The sequence below is a fragment of the Podarcis filfolensis genome (assembly GCF_964270895.1).
Source record: "Podarcis filfolensis genome assembly, chromosome: 11".
Taxonomy (NCBI): domain Eukaryota; kingdom Metazoa; phylum Chordata; class Lepidosauria; order Squamata; family Lacertidae; genus Podarcis; species Podarcis filfolensis.
Genome location: NC_139613.1, coordinates 35,956,677 through 35,980,243, shown reverse-complemented (window position 1 = coordinate 35,980,243; position 23,567 = coordinate 35,956,677). Strand labels below are relative to the sequence as shown.

Sequence of the window (23,567 nt, the reverse complement as noted above, 5' to 3'; positions counted from 1 at the left end):
TCTGTTTTTTGCTGCATATATATATATATATATATATAGAGAGAGAGAGAGAGAGAGAGAGAGAGAGAGAGGGGGGGGGAGAGAGAAAGAATCTTTTTAGAGCTTATTATGATTTATGTAGAAATTGTTTTAATTTGTTTGTTTACCTTTTGATGTTTTATTTTTTGCTTATGACTACTTTTCTCCTCCTGAAGATGTCTCGCAAAGCAGCTGGTAAGGATTTCTCCTCAGGGTTTACTCTTGAAGTCTTTCTCACAAAGGCCACTTTGGTGCTGCAAACACAGCAAAAACAGTACAGGAGGCAACAGCAGTATGACTCATTTCATTATGTTTGTAATCCCCCCCCCCATGTTGTAGGCTGCCTTGAGATGCTTTTAACATGCAGCATACAAATAAAATTATGTATGTAATGTAGAAGGCCAAAGATTGTTTAATTAGAGAGGATGAAGATTTGAATTGATATTGCAAACTGCCCTGTGATCCATGGATGAAAGGTGGTATAGAAATTTAATAACTAATAATAATAGCAATGAATGATAATAATGGCAGTGATTTCATATACACTTGTGCTACTTTTTATAGGGGGGCACCCTAGAAATTATCTGTTGTTGACTTTTTCCATTTTATATGGGAAGAAATTTCCTTGACCAGTAGGTGGCAGATCACACCAACTGAAAGATGTCATTTTTCAAAACTCAGTTACAAAAGAATCAAGATGCAGGAAGTTCCACTGATGACATTTGAAGAGGGAAAGATGATTGGCTGCTTTGTCATGACGACCATTAATATGCTTGAGTGAAATTGTTCAAAGCACTCTGCTTTGTTCAAAGCACTATTTTTGACAAGGAGGATTGTTTGAGTGAGTGTCTATCTCTCTTCCAAGGGAACACACAAGAATCACAGGATCTGTGTGTGGTATTTTGCACTTTCCCAAACCATGCTTGTTGTGCTGCTTACGGTTTCCACACCTGGGTTCAGCATGATAACCTTGAAGGCTAGGCTTTCCTAGGTCACTGTGGTCAGTGAAGTGATAGGTAGTGAGGAGTCACAAATGTCTCTCACAGAAGCAAACTTACCACCACCACCACCACCACCACCAACACGTGTGGCAGAGGTTGCCATTGTGGTTCCTCTGTGTAGGGTTCCATCAGTTTAACAATTGATAGAGGTTACTAGAAGCAATGCTATACTATTGACAACTATTGCTGGATAGTTGTTAGTAAAATTGCCCATACTTACTGATTTATTGTTGTTGTTTACTCCCACCACACCTGCTGTGGAGCTAAGTGGGCAGCCTGGAGAGGGAGAGCTTGTTAGTAAGAAGGTAGGCAAGGAAAATAGTCTGTCGCTAAGCAGAGGGGGGAAGGAGGGTCTGCAAACTAGCCACTGAGCATAGCTTTCTTACTGTTCTTTCCTTGTATGTCTACAGCCAGATGGGTAGCTGGATGGAGCAATGAAACACTAGGATTAACCCAGGGTAGCTGGTCCATATAAATAAATATAAATAATGAATAAGCATTTATTTATATCCCGCCCTCCCCTGCCGAAGTCAGGCTCAGGGCGGCTAACATCAAATATATAATATTGGTATAAAATCAAACAATAATTAAATTACTTCCTAAAAACAGGTCAGAATCAAATTAAAATCTAATTACTGCTTCCCACAGGGTTAGGGTTGAACAGTAAGTGCTCAAGGACCAAACATGGTTAATGCACAGCAAGATTCACAGGCCAACGTTGTTACAGATTATGTGATCTGTTAGCTGCAAACAAGTCATAGGTCTGAGCAAACAAACCATAGCTAAGCTAAACAAGCAATGGTTTTACATTGCGTCCAAATGCAGACATTGGGCATGGGCATGGACTATTGTAAGTTTGTTGTGAATAGCACATGGCTGTTAGTCCAAAAACTAAGTACAGTATGGTTGAAAGGTATTTCATACATGAGAACTGTTAATTGGTTATCCCTTGTTTTCTGCTACTCCCTATTGACCTGTTTTATCAGTGTGTGCATGCATCTGTGTGTCTGTGTGTTTAATCTGGAAATTACACACACTGTGAATTATTCAAACTGTGAATAATGTAAACATCATGACTGTTGTTGTTGTTTTTCATTTCAAATTTTTACTGTTTTGAAGTAACAGCCTGAGCACAGCCTCTTAATATTGTTATCCACTCTTGTGTTGTTAGTAGGCTTTAATGGTCGAAGCTCTATTTTAAAAGCTATGAGCTGGAATTTCATCTTTCAGAATGAATTTTCTATAATTTATACATACGGTTAAAGGTCTGAAACATCCTGCCTGTTTGCCATGAACTTAATTTTCATGCAGTACATAAGGCCAGTCTTGACTGCTCATTATGCTTTGGAGAACAGCTTTTTGCTGTTACTCGAACAGTGTTTCTTCCTGGGCATGTTGAATTCTCAGGTGTTTTACCAGGCTGCTTTCCTATCCACTACCTCATGCAATTTTATTATTAGTATTCCTGTAGTTGCTTAAGAGCTTCAGAGAGAATCTCCATTCCCATGCAACCATAACAGTGTGAGAGGCGCCTCCCTAATCCTAGCAGTTCTCCATTGCTTACCCTTTTTTTGGCTCCATTGTTATAATGGATCCAGTGGGGCTAGAGAGACTTTGCTTGTGTTGCACAAATGCTGATATGTGGCAATTGCTACTTCCTAGCTCTAGCACTAGGGAATAGATGGTGCTGAAGCAGAGTTACACCAGTTATTTTCCAGTTTTGTTTCTACCCTCATCCATTTGTGTATCTCAAGCACTTATTCTATCATCGGTAAAAGATGGGTCATCCTAAACCTTTTGCTTTCCAGTCTCTTGGCCGCCTTCTCCTGTCAGTTCCTTTTCTCTTTTATGTCAAATACAGTACCAGCAGTGTTTCCACTGTAGTCTTATGGCACCTTGTTGTGAGAAAAACACACTTTTTGTCAGGTAAATAGTTCAAATGGAGCCTCATTCCAAACCCTTGTTATTTTTTATTTTATTTTTAAGTATTGGGGATGTCTCCTGCCCTGAAGAACAGCCCTCACCTTTTCTACAGTCAGTGTCCACAAAAACATAATAATGGATAGCTATGCAGCCCAAAGAATATAGCCACAAAGTGTGGCTATATTATGGCAATTGTGAAACATACATCTCCACTTGCATTGTCTTTTAGGCAGCTAATTTTCATCTGCTATGACTGAAGTAAAATTTTCAAATGAAGGAGACTGTCTTAATCTCCATGTAATTATTTAACTTTCTGTCACCTGTGCTTTTGAACAATCGTGACTCTGCCACCTATACAATGATAAGCTAATAAATCCTTGTGATTGTTATAAATTTAACACGTAAGAGTAATCTGGCCAAATTGGCTGCTGACAGCTGCAATATATTTCCGGGAATGAGTGCTGTCGGTGAACAAGTTGTTTCAGCGAGCATACAGGATAAGTAAAATCCTATGTTGTGTAATTTTATTCTCTTGGAGTTATTTACAGTCCCATACTGCAGGATTTATAGTGTTGTTTATTAGTAGGAAACCATGCATGTTTATCTTCAAAATGACATTGATTTTTGCTCATATTTTTATGTTGAGGGATTACTGGTGACTGATTCATTTTCATTTTCTGTGAGTCATCACTGTCCGTTCTCAATAGCTGGCAGCTCTCTCTGCATTTTGGCAAAATGTGTGACACATTCCTATTGTGTGTGGCGGTAGTGTGTGTGTGTGTGTGTGTGTGTGTGTGGTGAAATAATCACAGACCACCATTAAATTTAACTGGTTTAGAAGTGTATTTCTATATGAACAAGGTCTTGCATCATTTTTGTCCAACTTAACCTACCGTAAAGGCTGTGGGAACCTATGCTGAAATAAGATTAATCACCCCATTTCCCCCTGCACTGTACATACTCTGTTGTTACGGTTTTACTACAGTACCATTTTCAGAGCAGGGGCTTTTGGCACACACATGAATGGAGTAAGAAATGTGGCTGTTTCATATGAATTATCTCACAATAATTGTTGTTAAATACCTTAAAATGAGCCTTGAGCATTGCTGCACCAGGGCTCGCCCCCCCCTTTGTTTGATGTTACAGGTGTTTTCCGTTTAGGATCAGTGATTTACTCCAGCTGAGTGGGGCAACCATTTATAGAAGGCAGGTGACAGACCTGTTCTGTGTTCTGAATATATGCAAGTATTCTTTCAGGTTTTTTCTGGACAATTAAACAAGCAGAAATTTGTTGCTAAGAATGCATGCTAAAGACAAAAATCCACTTGCTCTTAGTGCTCTGCTGTTTTGAAATGTGCTTTTGAATCTATCTATCCAAGAAAATAAATATGGCTGTCGGGAACTACGGTGAACCCGTCCTCTCTTTGCCCAAGTGTGTCCTACCTACGTTCAGCAATGGGTAAAAGACTGATCCTTGATATTTATTCACAAACCCCTTCCTATGGAAATTTTAGTGTGAAAAGAAGCTTGTGTGTATGTGTGCAAGTACAAATGCATAAGCACGCCAAATGGTCCATGTATAGGCTTCACTGCATATAAATGTTCTTTATGCAGGCAGGGCAGCCAATCAAAGTGTCATCAATTTTAGAATATTTAAGAATATATATATATATATATATATATATATATATATATATATATATGATAAAATATTTCAATGATATGCTGGACATGAACACTTACCAGTTAATCTCCCTTGAAAAATAATGTTTGATAATATTTTAATAGATTTGGGGGGTTTTCCTGTTGAACTGTATTTGATGTGCTATTCAAGTAGATCGGTGCATATAAGCACTTGGCTATGATTCTGAGTTGTGGAGGCTATGCTGTACTGTGTTTATATTATACATTTATGCTATGCTTCATGTTAATGGAAGTTCATTGTTCTTCCAGGCTTTTATGTTAGTTTTTAATATTCAGGGTTTCTATTATGTCTGCTTTGTTTAAGGATAGGATGGTCCTGTGCTGATTTGTCTGGCATGTTTTCTATTCGCCTCCTCCTCTCCAGCTGTACTAAGGCACTCCCAGTTAAATATACTACAAGTAGGTGTCCCAAATTGCCCTTGACCCTATTCTGTAAAATAACTAACAGAGTGATTAATCCATTGCTGGTGTCCGGACAGCTTTTCTGATTAACAAGTAGAGCCTACCTTGTTTTCATGCTTGCAGCTGAAAACAACAACTTGCCTTTCAGAGGGAGGTTTAGAGATGGGAAAATCTGTTCATTTTGCTTTCTCTCTCTTTTTCCCCCTACGCTTAAGTTAAGTTCCGAATCAGTTGGTGTTTTTATATCATTGTTATGAACATTCAGTAGCCTTTTAGTGCAATTTTCTCATAATATGTACATCTTTGTATGCAATTTTGTCTAATGTACACATTTTTGCAATGAATTTTCCCTTGCGTAAAATAGTTTTGTCGTTATGTCACCAACAGATGCATTTTTTAATGGGCAGTCTACTCCAGCATGCATTTTTGTACATGTTACTTTGCTGAAGAATTTCAAAGACAACTGTTTCAGTTCTTATATTGTTTCAAAAAGTGTGAGTTAATAGGTTCACCTGAAATGCAAACTGAATAAACTTTCTCCACCATTCATATCCGCAAGCCGTTCAAACAGTTAAACCTTATTTGGGAATGCGGATGGGAGAGTTTCTCTTGGTTTGATTTGGAACTAGGCTTGGGAAACCAAGCTACCCTCGCCAAAATTAAACTATCAGGAAATTGCTCAGATTTCCAAATTCAGAGGCTTTTTGTGCTTCCGGTGCTGACATCCAGAGCACAAAAAGCTGTCTGTCCTTTTTCCTTCCATCATCTTAGCTTTCTTCCTCCCTGCCCCAGCGCCAGTAATGCTGCAACACAAGGATAGATAGAGATGCACAACATTGGAATATGACCCAAGATAGAAATGGTACTTGGTTCAGAATACAGTAGAGCATTACAACTTAGACATGTATTTTGAAGGATTTCGCTGACACCCCTAAAGAATTTAAGACAGTAGCTGAGTTGGTTAGAGTGTGAGGCTCATAATACCAAGGTTGCAGATTTGTACAGGCCAGCTGCATGTTCTTGCATTGTGGGGGGTTGGACTAGATGACCCATAGGATCCCCTCCAATTCTGTTATTCTATTATTTGGATAAGAAAGGCTCAACATTTCAGTTCTAGCATTGTGCCTTTTAAGCATCTTTCGCTTCAAAAGCAGCTATATAATTTAGTGTATTTATATATAAAGAAGAAGAAGAAGAAGAAGTTGTGTTGTCTGTCTTATGACGGAATGAGTTGAACAGCAAAAGAACAGGGTCTTGAAATACTGCCTTCTAAACCCCGGGACAGCTGCCTTTGTTTGTGTTTTGCATAGCTGAGTGCGTGTCATTCCACACTGCTCTTGCGAAGGCAGCCACATGCTAATCAAAACATTTGTTTCTAGGTGCCAGGTTGACCTGTCGACCCTGAGCAAAGAGCAAACTCATAAGCTGGAGTTGCCTCTGGAGGAAGGGGAAGGCTTTCTGGTATTGCTGGTCACCTTGACTGCCTCAGCTGCAGTCAGCATCGCTGACCTCCCAATCAATGCCCTGGAGGACCTAAAGGAACAGGAAGAAATACTAAAGAGATATGTATGTAGTGCCTCTCTCTTGCTCTTGCTACGTATGATTGCAAATGTGAAAAACCATGAACTGTATATTCAGCGATGAATGGGGGAAATGGCCTGTTACCCCTAAAAACCCATCCAAGCTGTTGCTTTTTCAGAATGTTTATTTAGTACTACAGATTTATACTAGCCAAGTTAATATCTGCAAGTAATGCTGTTTATAATATCCCATTGCATTGCCCTAAAGATTATTCTGTTGGTTCTTGCCAATTAGTTTTTGTTCAGTGCTTTTCAATTCCAGTCACCATGTGAATTTACTTTGTTGCTGTTCTCAAATGAAAATTTAGTGCCATAATTAAAAAGTTATGCCACTGATCCCCCCCAACAGTAAGTGAAATAGCTTTAAGAGTCCAGTAAATAAATGGACCAACTTTGCTATTGTTTAGAGAGTGTTATGATAGGTTTTTCCTTCGTTAATGCATAAGAATGGTGGTATGACCCTACGTAAAAATAATCGTGCTAAATTTTAAAATTGTGCTCAGATATTTTGAAAACAAATATTTCCCAGCATCCTTATAGCATGTCAGCTTCTGTGTAGTTTTGGTAAAGCAACAGCAAGGGGAGCTCTTACTCCAGCGTTTATGAATACTGAACTCACTAAAACTGACTTACTAGACACAAAGAATAAAGAAGAAAGCTATTTTCACCTAAAATTACAAAGCTTTTATTGTACAGTGCTGCCAGGTGTTTAGAGGGCTTCTCTAGACACTCTGCCATTAAACCCAAGCTCTGACTAACAAAGGGCTGTTTAATTTTTTTTTTATTTTAAAATATTCCTATTCCCTTGCTGACATCCTTTCAATAACTGAATTTAATAAAGATGTACCTTATCAGGCTCTGCAGATAACATGAAGTGCTAGTACTAATGCTGTACAATATTCTTCAAACAGATTAGCAGGATGTGCGCTTCAGCAAATTTATTCTACCTATCTCCACTGAATCAGCTGTCTGCTTTTGCTTGTACAAATCATACACCAATAGTGTTATCATAAACACAGTTTAATAGAGGTGACTTAGCAAGGCTAAACATTATATTTCCTAAACCAACTGAGAGCTAAGATACAGTGTACTATGCCTGAAAACTAATAATTACGAGTATTATTTCAGATTTTGGTATCAACCAAGACAGACTGGTCTGTCAGACTACATCTTAATAGATATAATGCATTTCTGATGGATTAATTGCAGTGATACACATTTTGATACCAAGTAGTGAGAATAATATTTTTTCTGCAATATCAGGTTAATGTGAAACAAGTGATACTGACGATACTGATAATTTTATAACACCACAGAAATATTGTCATGTATTTCACAACTTTTTTGAACCTTGAGCCATTTTTTTTTACCCCCAGAATTGTGTGTCTGGTATTGTTGGTATAAAAACAGAATTGCATTCTGTAAAAAAGAAAAAGAAAAAAGCCTGGCATGTCAATTTATCACAATGGTTATTTCAGGTATTGTTATGTTTACTTACAAACTTAACTACCCTTTTCCCTAACATGACCCATACATACATAGCTTCAGAAAGACAGATTAAAGAACACAGTATTGCACAGTATTTGTGGAACTCTTGCCATTCCTATATGTTGTCACCTGTTTTATTTCCAGCGTTCATGCTGCCACCCTTTTAGGGAATATACAGTGAACTATTTCTGTGCAGCTAGAAAGATTCAGGAATCCTTTTATCATCTTTATTTTATAGATTTTTTTAAAGCTTTCCTAAAGAGACTTTTCCATTTTAAAATGTATTTTGTGTCTATTCTTGAGACAGAAACCAGTAAATGAGCTGACCTTGCCATCAGATCAAATAGCCTTGCAAAATGACTCTATTACTGTCATTTAACCATTTGTAGCTGAACATCAGAGCCCTGCAAATTAAACAGGCATTACTGTTTGAACCATTATTTTATCACTATTGTATGAAAAGCTTAATTCCTTTTGGGGTGGGGGGGAAGGAGGGCCATAATGGGTAGCAGACCAAGAGAGAGATTGTATGACCTTTTCAGAACGGGTGTGCTGAACCCCTGCTCCCCCTTGTCACAGTTTAAAAACCAGAGAAGCTAGTTTAGTGAAGAAGTTGTTAGCATTCCATTTTTATTATGACATTTCACAGTCATCCGATTTAATGTCCCTTGACCGGATTGTCCACCGTGAGACGATGGGCTTGAAATGTTATTTAGAGCATTGATAAAAGGTGAGCAGTTCTAAGATGACAGCGAGTCATAAGGCTGGTGGTGTGACATTAATTTTCTCCATAACAAAGATGGAATAAGACGTCATGGTGACAAGCTGTCAATCAGTACTGGCCCCTCAGTGTATCTCAATGCCATAGGATGGGGTATTGGTTCTCCCATAATAGAGCTGAACTGAGATGCTCTCCCTGACAGCTGCTGCAGCCATACAGAAAATATATTATACAGCCTTTCATTAAAAAAATAAAGAGGACTCATCTCCAGAGCATTTCAATCTTTTCCCATCTATTGAGGGCTGAAAGGATTCACAGCAAATCATAAGATTTCACTGCTATGGAAATTTCAGGCCTTCGATACCATCCAGGTTTTGAAGCCTTCAATAATAATCATAAATAAGAAGGCTGACAATCGGCTGATAAATCATTACTTTAAGTTGCATGTTTAAAGTAATGTATTAAAGTAATTTGCTTTTCACAAAATCCTACAATAATATTCTATGGTATGTCACTGGCCCAGATTGTCAGAATGTGCAGTAAATTGCTCCAAATCAGCTGACTAGCTGAATCTAAGTTCAAACTATAATTACCCCATAGAGCCCTGACAAATAGTACCAAGTGAAATACTGCAGTCTCCCCCCCCCCACCCGTGTATGGGTAATGTGAGTGCAGGTGGAACAAAATTGAATTTGTGCTTTTGCTTTTATCTTGTAGGAAATGTGAGATAAATATAGTTTCAAAACCTACAGAACAAACATGTAATTTCCACATGCCTGCCACCCTTGTTCTACATATGTGAGAACTGGAAAATATCTGAATTTAGATACAAGCTTGACAAAAAAAGGCCGCCAAACCTTCTTGAGAATTGTAACAAATGACACGCTACCAGCAAAGCATCTGTATTCTGATGCTATCTGTAACATAACTTTCAGAATCAGACAGTTTGGAATCCTATAAACAGTGTTTGTTTAGTTTTGGTCCTATGATTATACACAATTCTGATGATAGACAAATGTTTTCAAAAATTTGTAATAAATGGGCATGTGTTTCCATAGAAAGCAATAGATATAAATGCATTTATATGTGAAAATTGATGTGCCATATAACTGCAGCGCTTCAGCTCAGTATGCCAAGGTCAGACCTTCTCTGTACGCAATAAGCGTCTTAGGGGATTTATATTGTGGGCTTTGTGTCTGACTCTTATTGGTAAAAATGTTTGTCTAACACTTTAATAGTTGATATTTCAAGCAGAAAATACTCCTTTTTTTCTTGAGCAATATACCACTAATGATTATCCATTAAGCAGCAACATAGTAGAAAGGAAAAGTAATGTCTACTTCTATTAAATCCAACTTTGCTTTAAGTTGGCACATTAAAACATATAGAAATCCTGTTTATTCTTGATATATCCGGCTTGGGTTTTATATATACATAATATACATATATGGACACAAGTCTTTGTTTTGGAAAAAAATGAAAGTTTGTTATAAAACATGATATTGCTTTTGGAAGAATGATCAGCTATTATATAGTTTTCTTTATCTAATATATAGTTTTATACAAAAACTGTATGAGAAATTAATGTGCACAAAATTTATGATACTTTTTTTGAAAAAGTTGCTTGTTTTTTCTCCCTATGTCTATTTATAGTTTAAATACAAGTTGTTGAATGCATTAGTGATATTTTTGCCAAGAGATATGGAAACTGTTGTGAAGGGATCTGCTTTCTCTAGCTGCATAAAGATAGCTCTAGTCTTGTTTAAGGTATCCCCTAAAACGAGCAGGCATTTGCCATTTAAGCATGGGCTTCTGAACTGCATCTCTAGAACTGGATATACCTCTGTCTTAGGGTATACAGAAATATCTTTTGGTGCGTTGTGACTTGGGGCATTCTCTTTCAGCATCATTTTGGTGCACTATTTATTACAATTAAATATTGATATATTCAGAATAAATAATGCACTAACATGAAGCTGAAAGATGAGTGCTGTGGTTTAGATCTTTTAAAATCAAATACTGGGAATGGAAATAGATATTTCCTACACTGAGTGGAACCTATACAGTACTGAAAACACATAGTTGATTTCCAAGAATAAGATTTAAGAATAATCAAACAACCATTATAAAATGTGATAGAAGACGGAATTGCATTTGCCTGTTTTCCCTCCCATTGCAAGATCTTCCTAACTTCATAATTTTTTTGTGTGTGTTCTAGAGTCTAGTGCGGATGTTTCATAACATGAAGGATGTGGGATTTCTCCAGGTGAAGGTTATCAGAGCAGAAGGTTTGATGGCAGCTGACGTTACAGGCAAGAACTACTTCAATTTTTGTGGTGATAGTTATCCTATTGAAGCATTTCTGGTTTATAGGCTTTTTCAAAACTAGCACTCCCGACAGGGTAGAAAACTTAAGTTTGCTAGGATCTTTGCAAATGAACTCTATCTTCTCATATTTGTGTTTGTGTGCAAATTTGTTTCAGCTACTTAACGCTTTCCCAAACCGTATGTGAATTGAAACAGTCATCATTTGAAATATGCATGTCTTTGAGTTTTTGAATGCAGTTCTCTAGTTAAATGTGTACACATACTAGGGTAAAGCGTGCATACAAATGCATATACTAGTGAAAATAACATAAACCCCCTTTTATTTGCTTTCCAAAAACGTGTGTTTTAGAATAAATTGCTGGTGAATTTCCGTGAACACCTTTAATTAAAAAATTGCAAACTAACGTGGAAACTGAATTTAAGATTAGAAAATTGAGAAATCAAAATTAACATATTTGCCCATCCTTAGTTTGGACTTTGTACAGCTCAGAACCTTACTGAAAATAGTAATGGAAAAGGATTTTAATGAAACAATGCATCACAGCCCCTCCAAAAGGTTTCGTGTTGTTAAGCTTCATTCCCAGTGGGTTACAGCAGATACAGAAGAGTAAAACAAAATGGAGTCCAGTATTTTGCAAGATAAATTTCACTTGTTCATGGCAGGGCAAGTTCAGGTGTTAGTCAAAAACAGTATTTTTAAAAACTGTAAAGCAGAGGAGGGCTTAAAATACAGCTTCAGAATAGTATGTTTCTGATGGAAGTTCCTCTGAAAATGTAGGATATTTGCATCAGCACTCTGGATAGCATCATCATGCCTGTTGCCATATTTATTTATTTTATTTTATTACATTTGTCTGCCTCCTTTCTTCAAGGTGGCACATGTGGAGTTCTCTGGTGGTTTCTCATCTGTGTTGACAAGACACAGACCTGTTTGGGTTCTGCAGGATTGTTGAATCGTAAATCTTCTTACGAAGTTGCAAGCATCATGTATCTTTACATTTGTCCAGAAATATACCGTACCTACTTGCCAAAATTTCTAGCACACATTTTCTTCATGGGCCTTCTTTAGTGGTTTAACAGCTGATTCCACATCTACATACCCATTGGATGGATGGATGGATTTATGGCACCTTTCTGCCAAGGCAGTCTGCAGTTTTAAAATACTAAAAACAAATTGACTTGAGCAGGCCTTGAAGTTGTCTTTGTCTCCTTCCCACAATGTTCATTGGTTGTATGGCAGTGGGGAAAGTCTGCCAGGAGGAGTAAGTTTTGGGGGTTGCCTTTGTCTGCCTGCATCCTCACAGGGTAGACTGTGTCTATTGCCCCTTCTTGGGCTGAGAATGTAATGATAGTAATATCATAATTAGTTATTTATGGCTTTACGTTTTAAGATTTGTTGCAGTCAACTGTAAGTTAGGTTAAGGGCTTTCTGGTGCAGAAAGGTAGGTAGAAATATTGCATGTGATGGTGGAAGCAGGTGGTCTTCCATTACTGAGTCAAGTGGAGGTTAGTCTGTTGCAGTTGCCTGCTTCTTCACTGATGGGATCTTGCCCATTTCGAGGATGAGCAGTGGGATTCCCCCCCCCCCCAATCTGTGTGATTCTCTACTATTATCTATGCAGTACATTACAAGGTGTATTTCTGCATGCTGGACAGCTCTTCTGTGTGTGCAGGAATCCCTAGCTTCTTCATGGTGTGTAGCATGAATTGTGTATTTCTAAGTGTTTTGGTTTTAGCTAGGTTTGGTAATGGAATGGTCACATTGCTTTCCTTTTGTCTTTAGCGCCAATATGCAAAAATCATCCTTATGTAACTAAGCATTTTACATCACAAATGTAGAAACATTGGGGGTGCATACATAACCATTCTAGCATGTGTTCTGCTAGCAGAAAATCTTCCAGCTTGGTTATTTGACAAATAACCTCCATACATCACCTGATATACACAATAGAAATAGACAGAAAAATCATATTTCAAGATGCAGCATTTTTTTCTTCTCATATATTGTTTTGTGTTCCATAAAGCATTGAATTCCAAATTATCACATTTGGTATGAGGCAGAAAGCATCGGAAGGACCTTTCGTGTGCTTTCAAATTCAGGTTTGAATAATACTTGCAATAAATTGATTATGTGTTAGTTTATGTTATTAGATTGGTTTCAATGCTTTATGTTTACACCTGCAAGTGTTGAGTCTTACACAGTTTTAATGCTTCATCTTATATTGAGTAGATTGGTAATGCTTCCATGCAAACAAGTATTGCATAGGCAATGGTGCTGTTTTGGTTCTGTTTCCAGTCTTTCTATACAAGTATTTCACAGACAAACATAAAAGGAGTATATGCAGAGGTGTACATAAATAAATGTTGATACATGATAGTAAATAATATAGTTGTATGTATGAATTAGGCTGCAGTTCTGTGACAACTTACATGGGAGTAAGTCTGGATCAGTTCCTGGGAATTTCATGTATGCTGCTTTGAGTTCCATAATGGAAGAAAGACAGGATATAAAATGTAATAAATATATCGGAGGACCTTGCTTCCCAGTAAACATGCTTTTACCAATATAATAATAATAATTTCAAGTTTTCCCAGTATTTAAGAGCCAAAATATTAACCTAAAAATTGCATAATTTTGCCTGTCATTAAATGCCTGAAAATAAAAAGTAAAAGCAAATGTAAAATTTGATTGGATTTTGCTGAATTCCAAAATATTCTCTCAGTAAGCAAAGAGGAGGATTTTTAAAAATATTTTATTAAGCTTTTTTTTTTAGCAAGGGGGAAGCATTTCAAAATGTACACTTTTGTCACAGTTATATTTTCTAAATGAGTGAATAAAAAACACAAATTATAACTGAAATGGACTAGTCTTCTCCTTTCCACAAAGCACACACCCTTAGTTAGCTGAATATTACTAGAGTCAGTTGCTTCAGTTCACTGTTACTAAAATGTTGCTTTCAGTAGAAGAGTATTGGGTAGTGTGCTTAAATGTAATAGGCATATTTAAAAAATTCATTGACTAGTTACTCAACATTAAACTACAACAATAAATTGAATTTTTAATCAAGTAATACAGACTTTCACAGTCTCCGTATGTGGATAAAGCTTTTAAGGGATTATACGGGGTCACTATTTCATTTGGAAGAATGGCTAATGAGAATAAAACGGCTCAAACTATGGCTTATCATGAACAAGCAAACTTGCAAGCATCCAGTGCAAAGATCATGGATCCAGCAATCCTACCCTGGTTCTGCTTGAGCTGTGTTACCCACCATCAAGCTATGGTTTAGCTGAACCTGGTTCATGGTTTGTCCAGATAAATCATGAGCTGTAACCAAGGTTTGTTCTTGGGTTACTCTTCATGGTTCAGGGGAAGCAAACCACAGGAACTTTGTGAACTCTCATGCAGTTACTAACAGCAAACCTTTAGCAGTGCAGTACCACAGTGTTCTGGAGTTGCGTTACAGTGAACATAGTGATTAAGGAAGATACAGGCTAACACATATAACCCATTGGGGGTGGTGACAGCAAAATTTCGTAGAAGAGCTTACATGAATGAAATCACTTTCCTGAATTAGGAGGAGTTGCTGTTCACACAGCACCAGGTTGGAATCACACAGGTTGGAATCAGCTCTTCAGTCAGCAGAAAAGACTTCTCGCTAGCAGAACGTATCTCTGGATCCAAGCCAAAGCTATGAAGAACCTGGACTGCATTGGTTCATATGTAATGTGAAACTATGTTTTAATGCCAGGAGGGGGAAGCTGCTCAGGCAGTGGAGCAGAGGAGTTGAAGAGTGTGCATTCTCAGTTCTCAGTGAGTTTCCATTTGCAAATGCTATCACTAGCCCTAGGTTTTCACCATATCTTACAAAAACCATGCCCTATCTTACAAAAATTCATGCACATTTTTAGCAGATGGAAATACCATGCAATAGACCACCTTGCTCTTGGTTATAGTATTCCTTTAAATGCTGTCATTATTAGTGTTGTTAGTAGTATTATTATTATTATTTATACACCACCCATCTGGCTGGGTTTCGCCAGCCATTCTCAGCGGCTTGCAGCACATATAAAAACATAGTAAAACGTCAAACATTTAAAACATCCCAATACAGAGCTGCCTTCAGATGTCTTCTAAAAGTTGTGTACTTTTTTTCTCCTTGACATCTGATTGGAGGGCATTCCACAGGGAAGGCACCACTACCGAGAAGGTCCTCTGCCTGGTTCCCTGTAACTTCACTTCTCACAGGGAGGGAACTGCCAGAAGACCCTTGGAGGACCTCAGCGTCCAGGCTGAGTGATGGGGATGGAGATGTTCCATCAGGAATTTTGTGACTATTTAAATATAAATTGTCACAAAACAGCTCACAAAGTTGTTTTCAAAGTTGAAGGATGGGCCAGTATGTATCGTGTGAAAGACATGTTAATACTGTGGATATTTCTGTCTGTGTTTGACTGAAACTTGAGAAACAGAATATAGTATTTCAGTGATTTGATCATTCAGTTGCTGTACTTAAACAAAGGTATGTAGAATTAGGTGGTACAAGGGAGTAGTTCATCACTAGCACCAAGCTCCATCTTCAGTATAGGCATAGCAGCAAAACGTTGGAATTTTGTTTTTAGATTTTTCCAACCTCTTATAGTTCCACTGCTAAAACATGATTCTGTGCCTCTGTTCTGTGGAAGTTGGCTAGTTTTAAGGCATTTTAATGAATGTTTTAATTGTAATGGCATAGACATCTCATGGTTCCACTACAGATCCAGAGATTCATAGGACTGGGATGTTGAAAACGAGAGTTCTAGCCCCCCAAAGTCATGAAAATATTCAGTGAAAGGACCCTATATTCATCTAACCTTCAAATCTCATGGTCCTTAAACAGGTTGTGGTATTTGAGGAAGTATTTTAACCTTTTCTCGTCTTGTGAGATAAAGAATTAGAAAATTATTTTGGGATAAATGCATCACTTCCCCCACCTTGGTAGCTAGTCCAATCATGCCAATAACTATTAAATACACATTGCCAACATATGCAAATCCTTTTTTTGGGACACCTACCAACTTGTTGGCAGCAGAGAGATTCTTGATAAGGAGAACAATACAAAATGAATGAACATTATTCATTGGGTAATATGGCAAGAGAGTGAAAAAATGGTTATAGTTTATTCAGATAAATTTACATTGATAATCCTAAAGCAGGGTGTTATTTAATGAGAGAATGTGGAACTTGCCTTTCTATAAAGTTGGCACAAAACTCCTTAGGCCAACTGCATTCTGATGTGAAATAATTCTCTAGACCTCCAGTGGGAGTTTGTTTGTTTAATAAGATGTATATTTTTTTCATCAGGTATTGTCATGATTTAATTATTTTTAAAAAACCTAATACTTCTGACAGAAAATTAAGAAGTAACAGTAAAAATTATTCTGAATCTTGTATCCAATGTTAAGCGAATCTTATTTTTCTTAAGAAATAAGGATAACCCGGTCTCATTAGTGAAGTTAAATCTAAGTTGCATTTGACAGGCTGCCTGGGAAACAGTTTGTTATTATTTTTTGCTATCTGTGGGTTTTAATTAAGATGTGTTCAATTATAGTCTCCTCACACACACACTCCCCCTGCTTGCTGTGTCACAGACTGGTGATCAGGGCGCTTTCAGATGGTCCGGCCCATGACTTTGACCTTCTGCGCGGTCCAGCGTTCCCTGGGGAACCGTTCAGCTCATGAGGTCTGATTTCACACTTCCAGGATGCCTCGGCTCTCTTAACAATGACAGGGAGACAAAGCCCTTTAGAACGGGCCGCACGGGGACTTGTTTAAATTGGAAACTAGAGAGGAGTCAAGGAACAAGGTTATGGACTATAGAATAGTGTTTTTAATAAAGAGCTCACAGCTCTGGTTCAGCTCAAAGAAGGTTACCTCTGTACAATTAATTGAGCCATTTATCTTGGCTTCTAATTTTTCACAGAATGGTATGATAAATATTACCTAAAGGGAAAACGAGATATGATGTCATGCATTTCAACATTAATGTAGGCTTTTTAAAAAGCAATCAAAGATATATTTGCTTGGATTTCCCCCCATTTTCTTAATTGCACAAGGTTTGGGATTTTCCTGGATAAAAGATGGAATTTGCTTGACGGCTTACTGTTCTTGGATTTATTATCCTTGATGTTTCAATGCTTCGTGTTAGAGGCCAAAGGGAATGTAGCATGAAAGATGCAGTCATCCTGAATGCAAGTAAAATTCCCAGAAAACTGAATGTTCTTACTGCTTAGTATCATACTTTTGACTTTCATTTACGCTATTGTTGATGAATCCTGCATAACAGTAGTGTAATTTGTCTCAAACAAAAAACAGCAGCCCAGTATTAATTTCAGTTACAAGGGTAGTGTGCTGTTCTAGCTGGGTGGGAGAGCCAGCAGGCATCAGACAAAACACCAGAAGTGGCAGGTGAGAAGGTTTTGGATGGAGATTTGGCAGTTAGCAGTGAACAAGTTTGTAGCTACCAAGGTTGTGAGCTAATTCTGCAGAAATGCAGTAGCTCCTTGACTAGTGCAAACATTGCTCAAACAAAAGCCATAGTTTATTTGAGTCTGGTGTAGACTTGATGACTCCTGAAATCCTGCACCTTGTCTAAGAATGAGGAAATTTAAAAGGCAACTCATTCAGTCACTATTGAATGATTTCATACTGCATTGCACATCATCTCAACTGGAAGGGGTCTACAAAGAGTGAGTATTATTGTGTTTGAGTGTGGGGTTCTGAAGGGAGTTATGAGTTTTCACTAGAAAAATCTTAACAGTCCTCTTTCTGGAGAGGACTCTGGCAATACATGGACTTCGATGTTCCAGGAGTGTTCCTGACTGTGTTTCAGACAGATAGATTTTTTTTAACTGGTAAGCAATGCTTCAGTAAAAGTTTTCAGGTTGGTTTACATTTAAAAGATACAAAATAATAATCAATAAAAGAACAAAACTAAAAAAACAACTGCATAAAATATCTCATAGGTTACACGTTTTGGGGAAATGAAAAGGTTTTTTAACTAATGCCAAAATGAAATTGACATAGATACCAGACAAGCCTTCCTGGAGAGATAATTCCATAAGCAGGGGGCAATGACTGAGAAGGCCCTGTCTCCAGAAAGTGGCTTCCAAAAATTATTGAAGAGGCCTCCACAGCAGGCTCCTCTGGCTTTTAATGTCTGTCGGAAAGCAGAGTCACAACACCTGGGCATTTATGTTACTAAGAACAGTTCATTTTCCTAGTTTTTACCTTATGCTGCCCTTTGCTTTGCCTTCTTTTTCAGTATGAAGAACACTTGGGATATTAAGATGGCTGAGATATGATCAAGTTGTTGAAAGCAATCAACACTTTGTGGTTAATATCTGAAAATGTAAAGCTAACAAGATGCATACTTGTTTTAAACACTGTTGTTGACTACATATGTTGAATGGAAAACTCCTAGCCTGTTTGTGTTAGGAACTGCCATTAGAAGCTCCCATTATCTGTAAATGCTTTCTTTAATATCTGAAATGGAGCAGTAGATTTTTTGCATATATTCACACAAGTAGGGCAACCCATCCCTTAGGGGGTCTTCCATACCTGTCTCCTAGCCCTCTTGCAGTTTTGAAGAATGCAGAAAAAGTAGGTCAGCTAGATATTACCAAGGCACAGAAATACCTAAGTTCACTTAGAAATACCTACGCTCATGCCTCAATCCCCTGGAATCAATGAAATCAGTTGGCAGATCTCCTGTTGCTTGAACTCTTCTTTTGTCCAGTGTAGTCCTTTGCTTCCTCAGGGTGGATTTCTTTTCCTTTGCCCTGATCTATCATTTGTTGCTTTGAGCTGCATATCTGAATTCCACCATCTTCAAAAAGAGTTGCATATGAAAAAGTGGAAATGTCTGCCTATGTATATAAATATAAGTGGAAAGCATTGTAAGTGTAGAATGAGATTTATTTTTTTAAAGTGGTGTGGCAGTATTAAGCTTTTTTTTAAAAAAAAGTGGGGGCTTATTGGCAAGGAAAACCTTGGTACTAGAGTGGCAGTTATGTGGCACAATTATTTTATGTTTATAAGTTACAATTAAACAAGAAAGGACAACCTGTTGCCTCAATCACTTCAGTGCGTCCTATTTAGTGACCCCTGTGATGACCAAGATAGCGAGGTCAAGAGCTTCATGTGCACTTTTGTTTCTTCAGCAGTGGCTCAGATATTCCACAGTCCAGTCAATGCCACAAAAATATGTTCCTAATGCCTACATTTCCCTCATGCATCTTGTTTGTCTTGGATGCTTGGTCAATCACACTTCCTCAATTCTGCAAATGCCTTTCGTTCTCTTTCTGCTACTTATAGCAAGTCTCCACATCAACAGTTAACTTTTATCTTCGTGCAGCACTCATGTCTGTGAACCTCAGTCCTCTAGTTCTTTGCTTCTAAAAGCTCCAGGTAGTTGCATTCTCCCATTGCCTGTGATGGTTATCGTGCTGGGTTGGGTAACAGTGCCACTTTGTGGTTGAAGCCAGGAATAAAACTTGAGGGAAGCAGGCAGCTCCCATAATTCCATTAGCTTCCTGCTTTCGTTTTTATTGAAGCTTTTTCATAAAACTACACAGTAAAAAACTAATCAAAATTTTAAAAAAATAGATAAGTAAATTGAAGGGTAAAACTTAACCCTTGTCTCACACAGAAAGGGGGAGGGTCCTCCCAGCCCTCACCTGTGAACTTCCCTTTCTTCTCCCAGCCTCCCATCTGGGCATCTTCCCTTCCTGCCTCTCACACAGGAAGAGGCCACTCGTTGGCCAATTTGAAATTCAGCTGCTGGCGGGAACTGGAGCCAATCACCCAGGCGGCTTGGAGGAATTCCCCCAGTTGCTGCCTGGCCATGTGCGTTCCATTCTAGCTGCCCAGGGATAGACACTGAGCACCCCCTGCCAGATCCAAAGGTATATCCTTCCTCTGTCCTCCTTTTGTCTGTTGGAGTCCCTCAGTGCTTGTGTTTGACCCTCTTCTAAAGAAGACCAGTGGACATTGCCTGTTGCTTTAAGTACCACACAATAATCTGATGACACCCAGCAATTCGTGTACGGTGGTACCTCGGGTTACGAACTTAATTCGTTCCTGAGATCCGTTCGTAACCCGAAACCGTTCTTAACCTGAGGCGCGCTTTCGCTAATGGGGCCTTTGCTGCCACCGCACTGCCGCCACATGATTTTCATTCTCATCCTGGGGCAAAGTTCTCAACCCGAGTTACTACTTTCGGGTTAGCAGAGTTTGTAACCCAAAGTGTTTGTAACCCGAAGCGTTTGAAACCCGAGGTACCACTGTATTCCAGAACTTTATTCCTGCATCCAATCGCACATCTACAGCTGCCTGTCTCGTATTGTCACTTGGATGCTTCTGTCATTTTAACTGTAATACTTCAAAGACAGAACATCTTATCTTCCTTCCCAAGACTTCCTCTCCTTATACATTCTCCATCCACTCAATTTAACAGGTACAGAGCCTCAGTTTTCTTCTTCCTCTCCCTTTTTTACTTCCCATATGCAATTTGTGGCCAGCCTATATTTCTTCTTCCCTTTGCATATAGCGCTGCAAAATTATGCTTCTTCCTTTTAGTGAAAATTGGATAATGCTCTGGTCCTTTCTCACTTGCCCTATTTCACTTGCTACCTTATGCAGATTATATTACTGCAATGCATTATATGTGGGGCTACCTTTGAAGGCAATTCAGATGAGACAGACTCCTAGTCTTCTAGAGCTGCTGCCAATCACTGGATAGACGAATGGCCTTGACTTGGTATAAGACAGCATCCTAAATTAGGAAACTACAGTTTGGAATGCACTCAGATGCAATGTTGTTTTTGGCATCCATCTGTCTCAAGAGACAATGGAGCGCCTTCCAGAGGTGAAGTCAAACCACTGGAGAATCACAACGCTTGCTGTGGCCAAGGGGCCAGAAACTTGTAATTGCTGCCTCCAATGTTCTTTCTGCTGTATTAGCAGCAGTGAAATGACCTCTCCGGGACACAAGCCTGTGTAGTACATATGAAGGTCCTGGGCTACCTAGATGGCAAGACCCCACTATTGGCCTCGCTGATGTGGTGCACAGAAAAGCAAAGCAATACATTTGGCATCACCTTTGTCACCAGCTTGGCTGTAGGAGTTGCCAGAATGACATCTCGTCCATTCCTATGCCCATTTCAAGGTGCTAGTCTTTTAAAGCTCTTCATGACGTGATACCAAGGTACATGAAGGATCACTTCTTTCCATATGTTGCACACTAAGCACTTCACCAGAGTCTCTTCTCTGGGTTGAAGTTCAACATGTGGTCACCAAGGAAAGATCCTATGTTCACATAGAAGGTACATACATGTTGCAGTCACAACAAAGAAGTAAAGTTTCCAAATACGCTAAAAGATCGTACCTTAGGACAATTTGACATTGAACCAACCAAAATGGTGGCCAATCTGGACTTACTGTTAAATGGCATCCAGGAATAGTAAACATAGCACTATCTAATTCAGCAGATATAAGTGGACAATTGCCTATAAAGTCCAATACAGTCACATTTGACTTGAAAAGAGGAAACTTTCCCCCAAATGAGAGGATGCTTTGAAAGTACTTTTAAATGCAGATAGAGAGCTTGAAGGAGCTCCGCATGAAGGGAGTTCCATAGCTGCAAAGCAACCACCAAAAAGGCCTTGTCTGATTTTTGTTAATTGTCAGTCAGACCTGAGAATTCACAAAGCTTTGTTTTGAACAGCACTGGAGCAGTGTGTATCTTTATAGATAATTAGGTGAACATTAAACAGATATGAATAATTTTTCTGAAGATCAAATCCTAGAGTGTCAAGATTAAGGGTTTTGAGGTCTTTTGCTATACATATGTCTTAGGTTTAGCTAATGTTTGTGGGATCATTTTTAAAATAACTAGATATTTATATCAATTTTTTCAGAAAGTATACTTATTATTATTAATAAAATATATATATACCACCCTTCAGGGTGGTTCAGAATATAAAAAGGCAATATAAAAAAACCAAAATACATAATAAAAATAGGAGAAAAGCAAACCAGTCATCCCACCCACATAATGAGAGACGTGGAAGTGATTTTGTGCAAATCTGAAATTGTTTTGAGGCTTGTAATAAATACTCATGGTGGAAGACCTTAGACATTAAGCCCCTAAATTATTGATATGCCTATTGTGCACCCCTGATTTGATCATGCCTATATTTTGCATGTTAAAATTATTAACCTATAATATTAATTCTCTTGTCTATGCACTGTTAGGAAGCTAAATTGATGTGATTATATATTTGGAACACATGAATTTGTGTGTTGCCAGATTAAATCAACACAGTGAAGAGTATTTTCGTAACGGTAATGCTATTATTATATGTTAAAATTATTTGTGACCTTAACATTAGCTGCTGAGAGCTAATTATAAAACAGATTTTAGTTGTAGTAAAAAGATGAACTTTGGACTTAAGACTTCTTACTACAAGTATATAGGCAAACACCCCCTATGTGCAACTGCATTTTTGCAGACAGCTGTGAAATAAATAAATAAATAGGCTTTCCCTTGCTTGGGACTACTGCTTGAGCGAGGGAAGACAGCCGCCTTCTCCTCACCTCCGTGCCCCCATCCTGGCACCAATTCTTCTGGACACCTTTTTTGGCCCTCACCCTCCATGGCCAGCTGTTGCTACTCTGGGCACCAGCTCCCCTCAGGCAAGCAGGAAGGCTTGGGATAGGTCGGTCAGCAGCCCTGAGTGATTTCCAGGCTGTCTCTCTCTCTCTCTCTCTCTCTCTCTCTCACTCTCTGTCTCTCTGTCTCCCCACACCCTCCACACTTTGCCTGATTTCACTTATGTGTGCGGGGCCTTGGAATGTAACACCCATGGGGGTGCGCGCCTGTACTGGCCTTTGTTGTTTGTTCAAGACCAGCACTGGAGGCCCTTCTCCAGGTTCCCCCTCTGAGAGAGGTTTGAAGGTTGTGGAAAAGGGAGAGGGCCTTTTTGGTTTTGGCCCCCTGGTTATGGAATACTTTCCTCAGCGAGGCCTGCTTGGTACTATCATGACCATAATTTTGATGCCAGGTTAAGATCTTTCTTTTCTCCCAGGCGCATGTTGGTTTGTGATATAGTGATTATACTGTTGTTTGACTGGTCATCGTAAATTGGTTGGTGTGGTTGATGCTCTTAATCATGGGTAGGCAAACTAAGGCCCGGGGGCCGGATCTGGCCCAGTCGCCTTCTAAATCCGACCCACAGACGGTCTAGGAATCAGCATGTTTTTACATGGGTAGAATGTGTCCTTTTATTTAAAATGCATCTCTGGGTTATTTGTGGGGCATAGGAATTCATTCACTCCCCCCCCAAAAAAAAATAGTCCGG

The 23,567-nt window shown here is 38.6% G+C and overlaps 1 protein-coding gene across 14 annotated transcripts in view; it reads left to right on the top strand.

Moving 5' to 3' along the window:
* The window catches only part of MCTP1 (multiple C2 and transmembrane domain containing 1), a 180,321-nt gene that overhangs the window by 78,303 nt on the left and 78,451 nt on the right, over nucleotides 1–23,567 (top strand). For all 14 annotated transcript variants that reach the window (XM_083576633.1, XM_083576639.1, XM_083576641.1 and 11 more), the window contains 2 exons: nucleotides 6,428–6,614; nucleotides 11,056–11,149. In XM_083576633.1, the coding sequence (XP_083432759.1) occupies nucleotides 6,428–6,614; nucleotides 11,056–11,149 (281 nt within the window). The remainder of the gene's footprint in view (nucleotides 1–6,427; nucleotides 6,615–11,055; nucleotides 11,150–23,567) is intronic.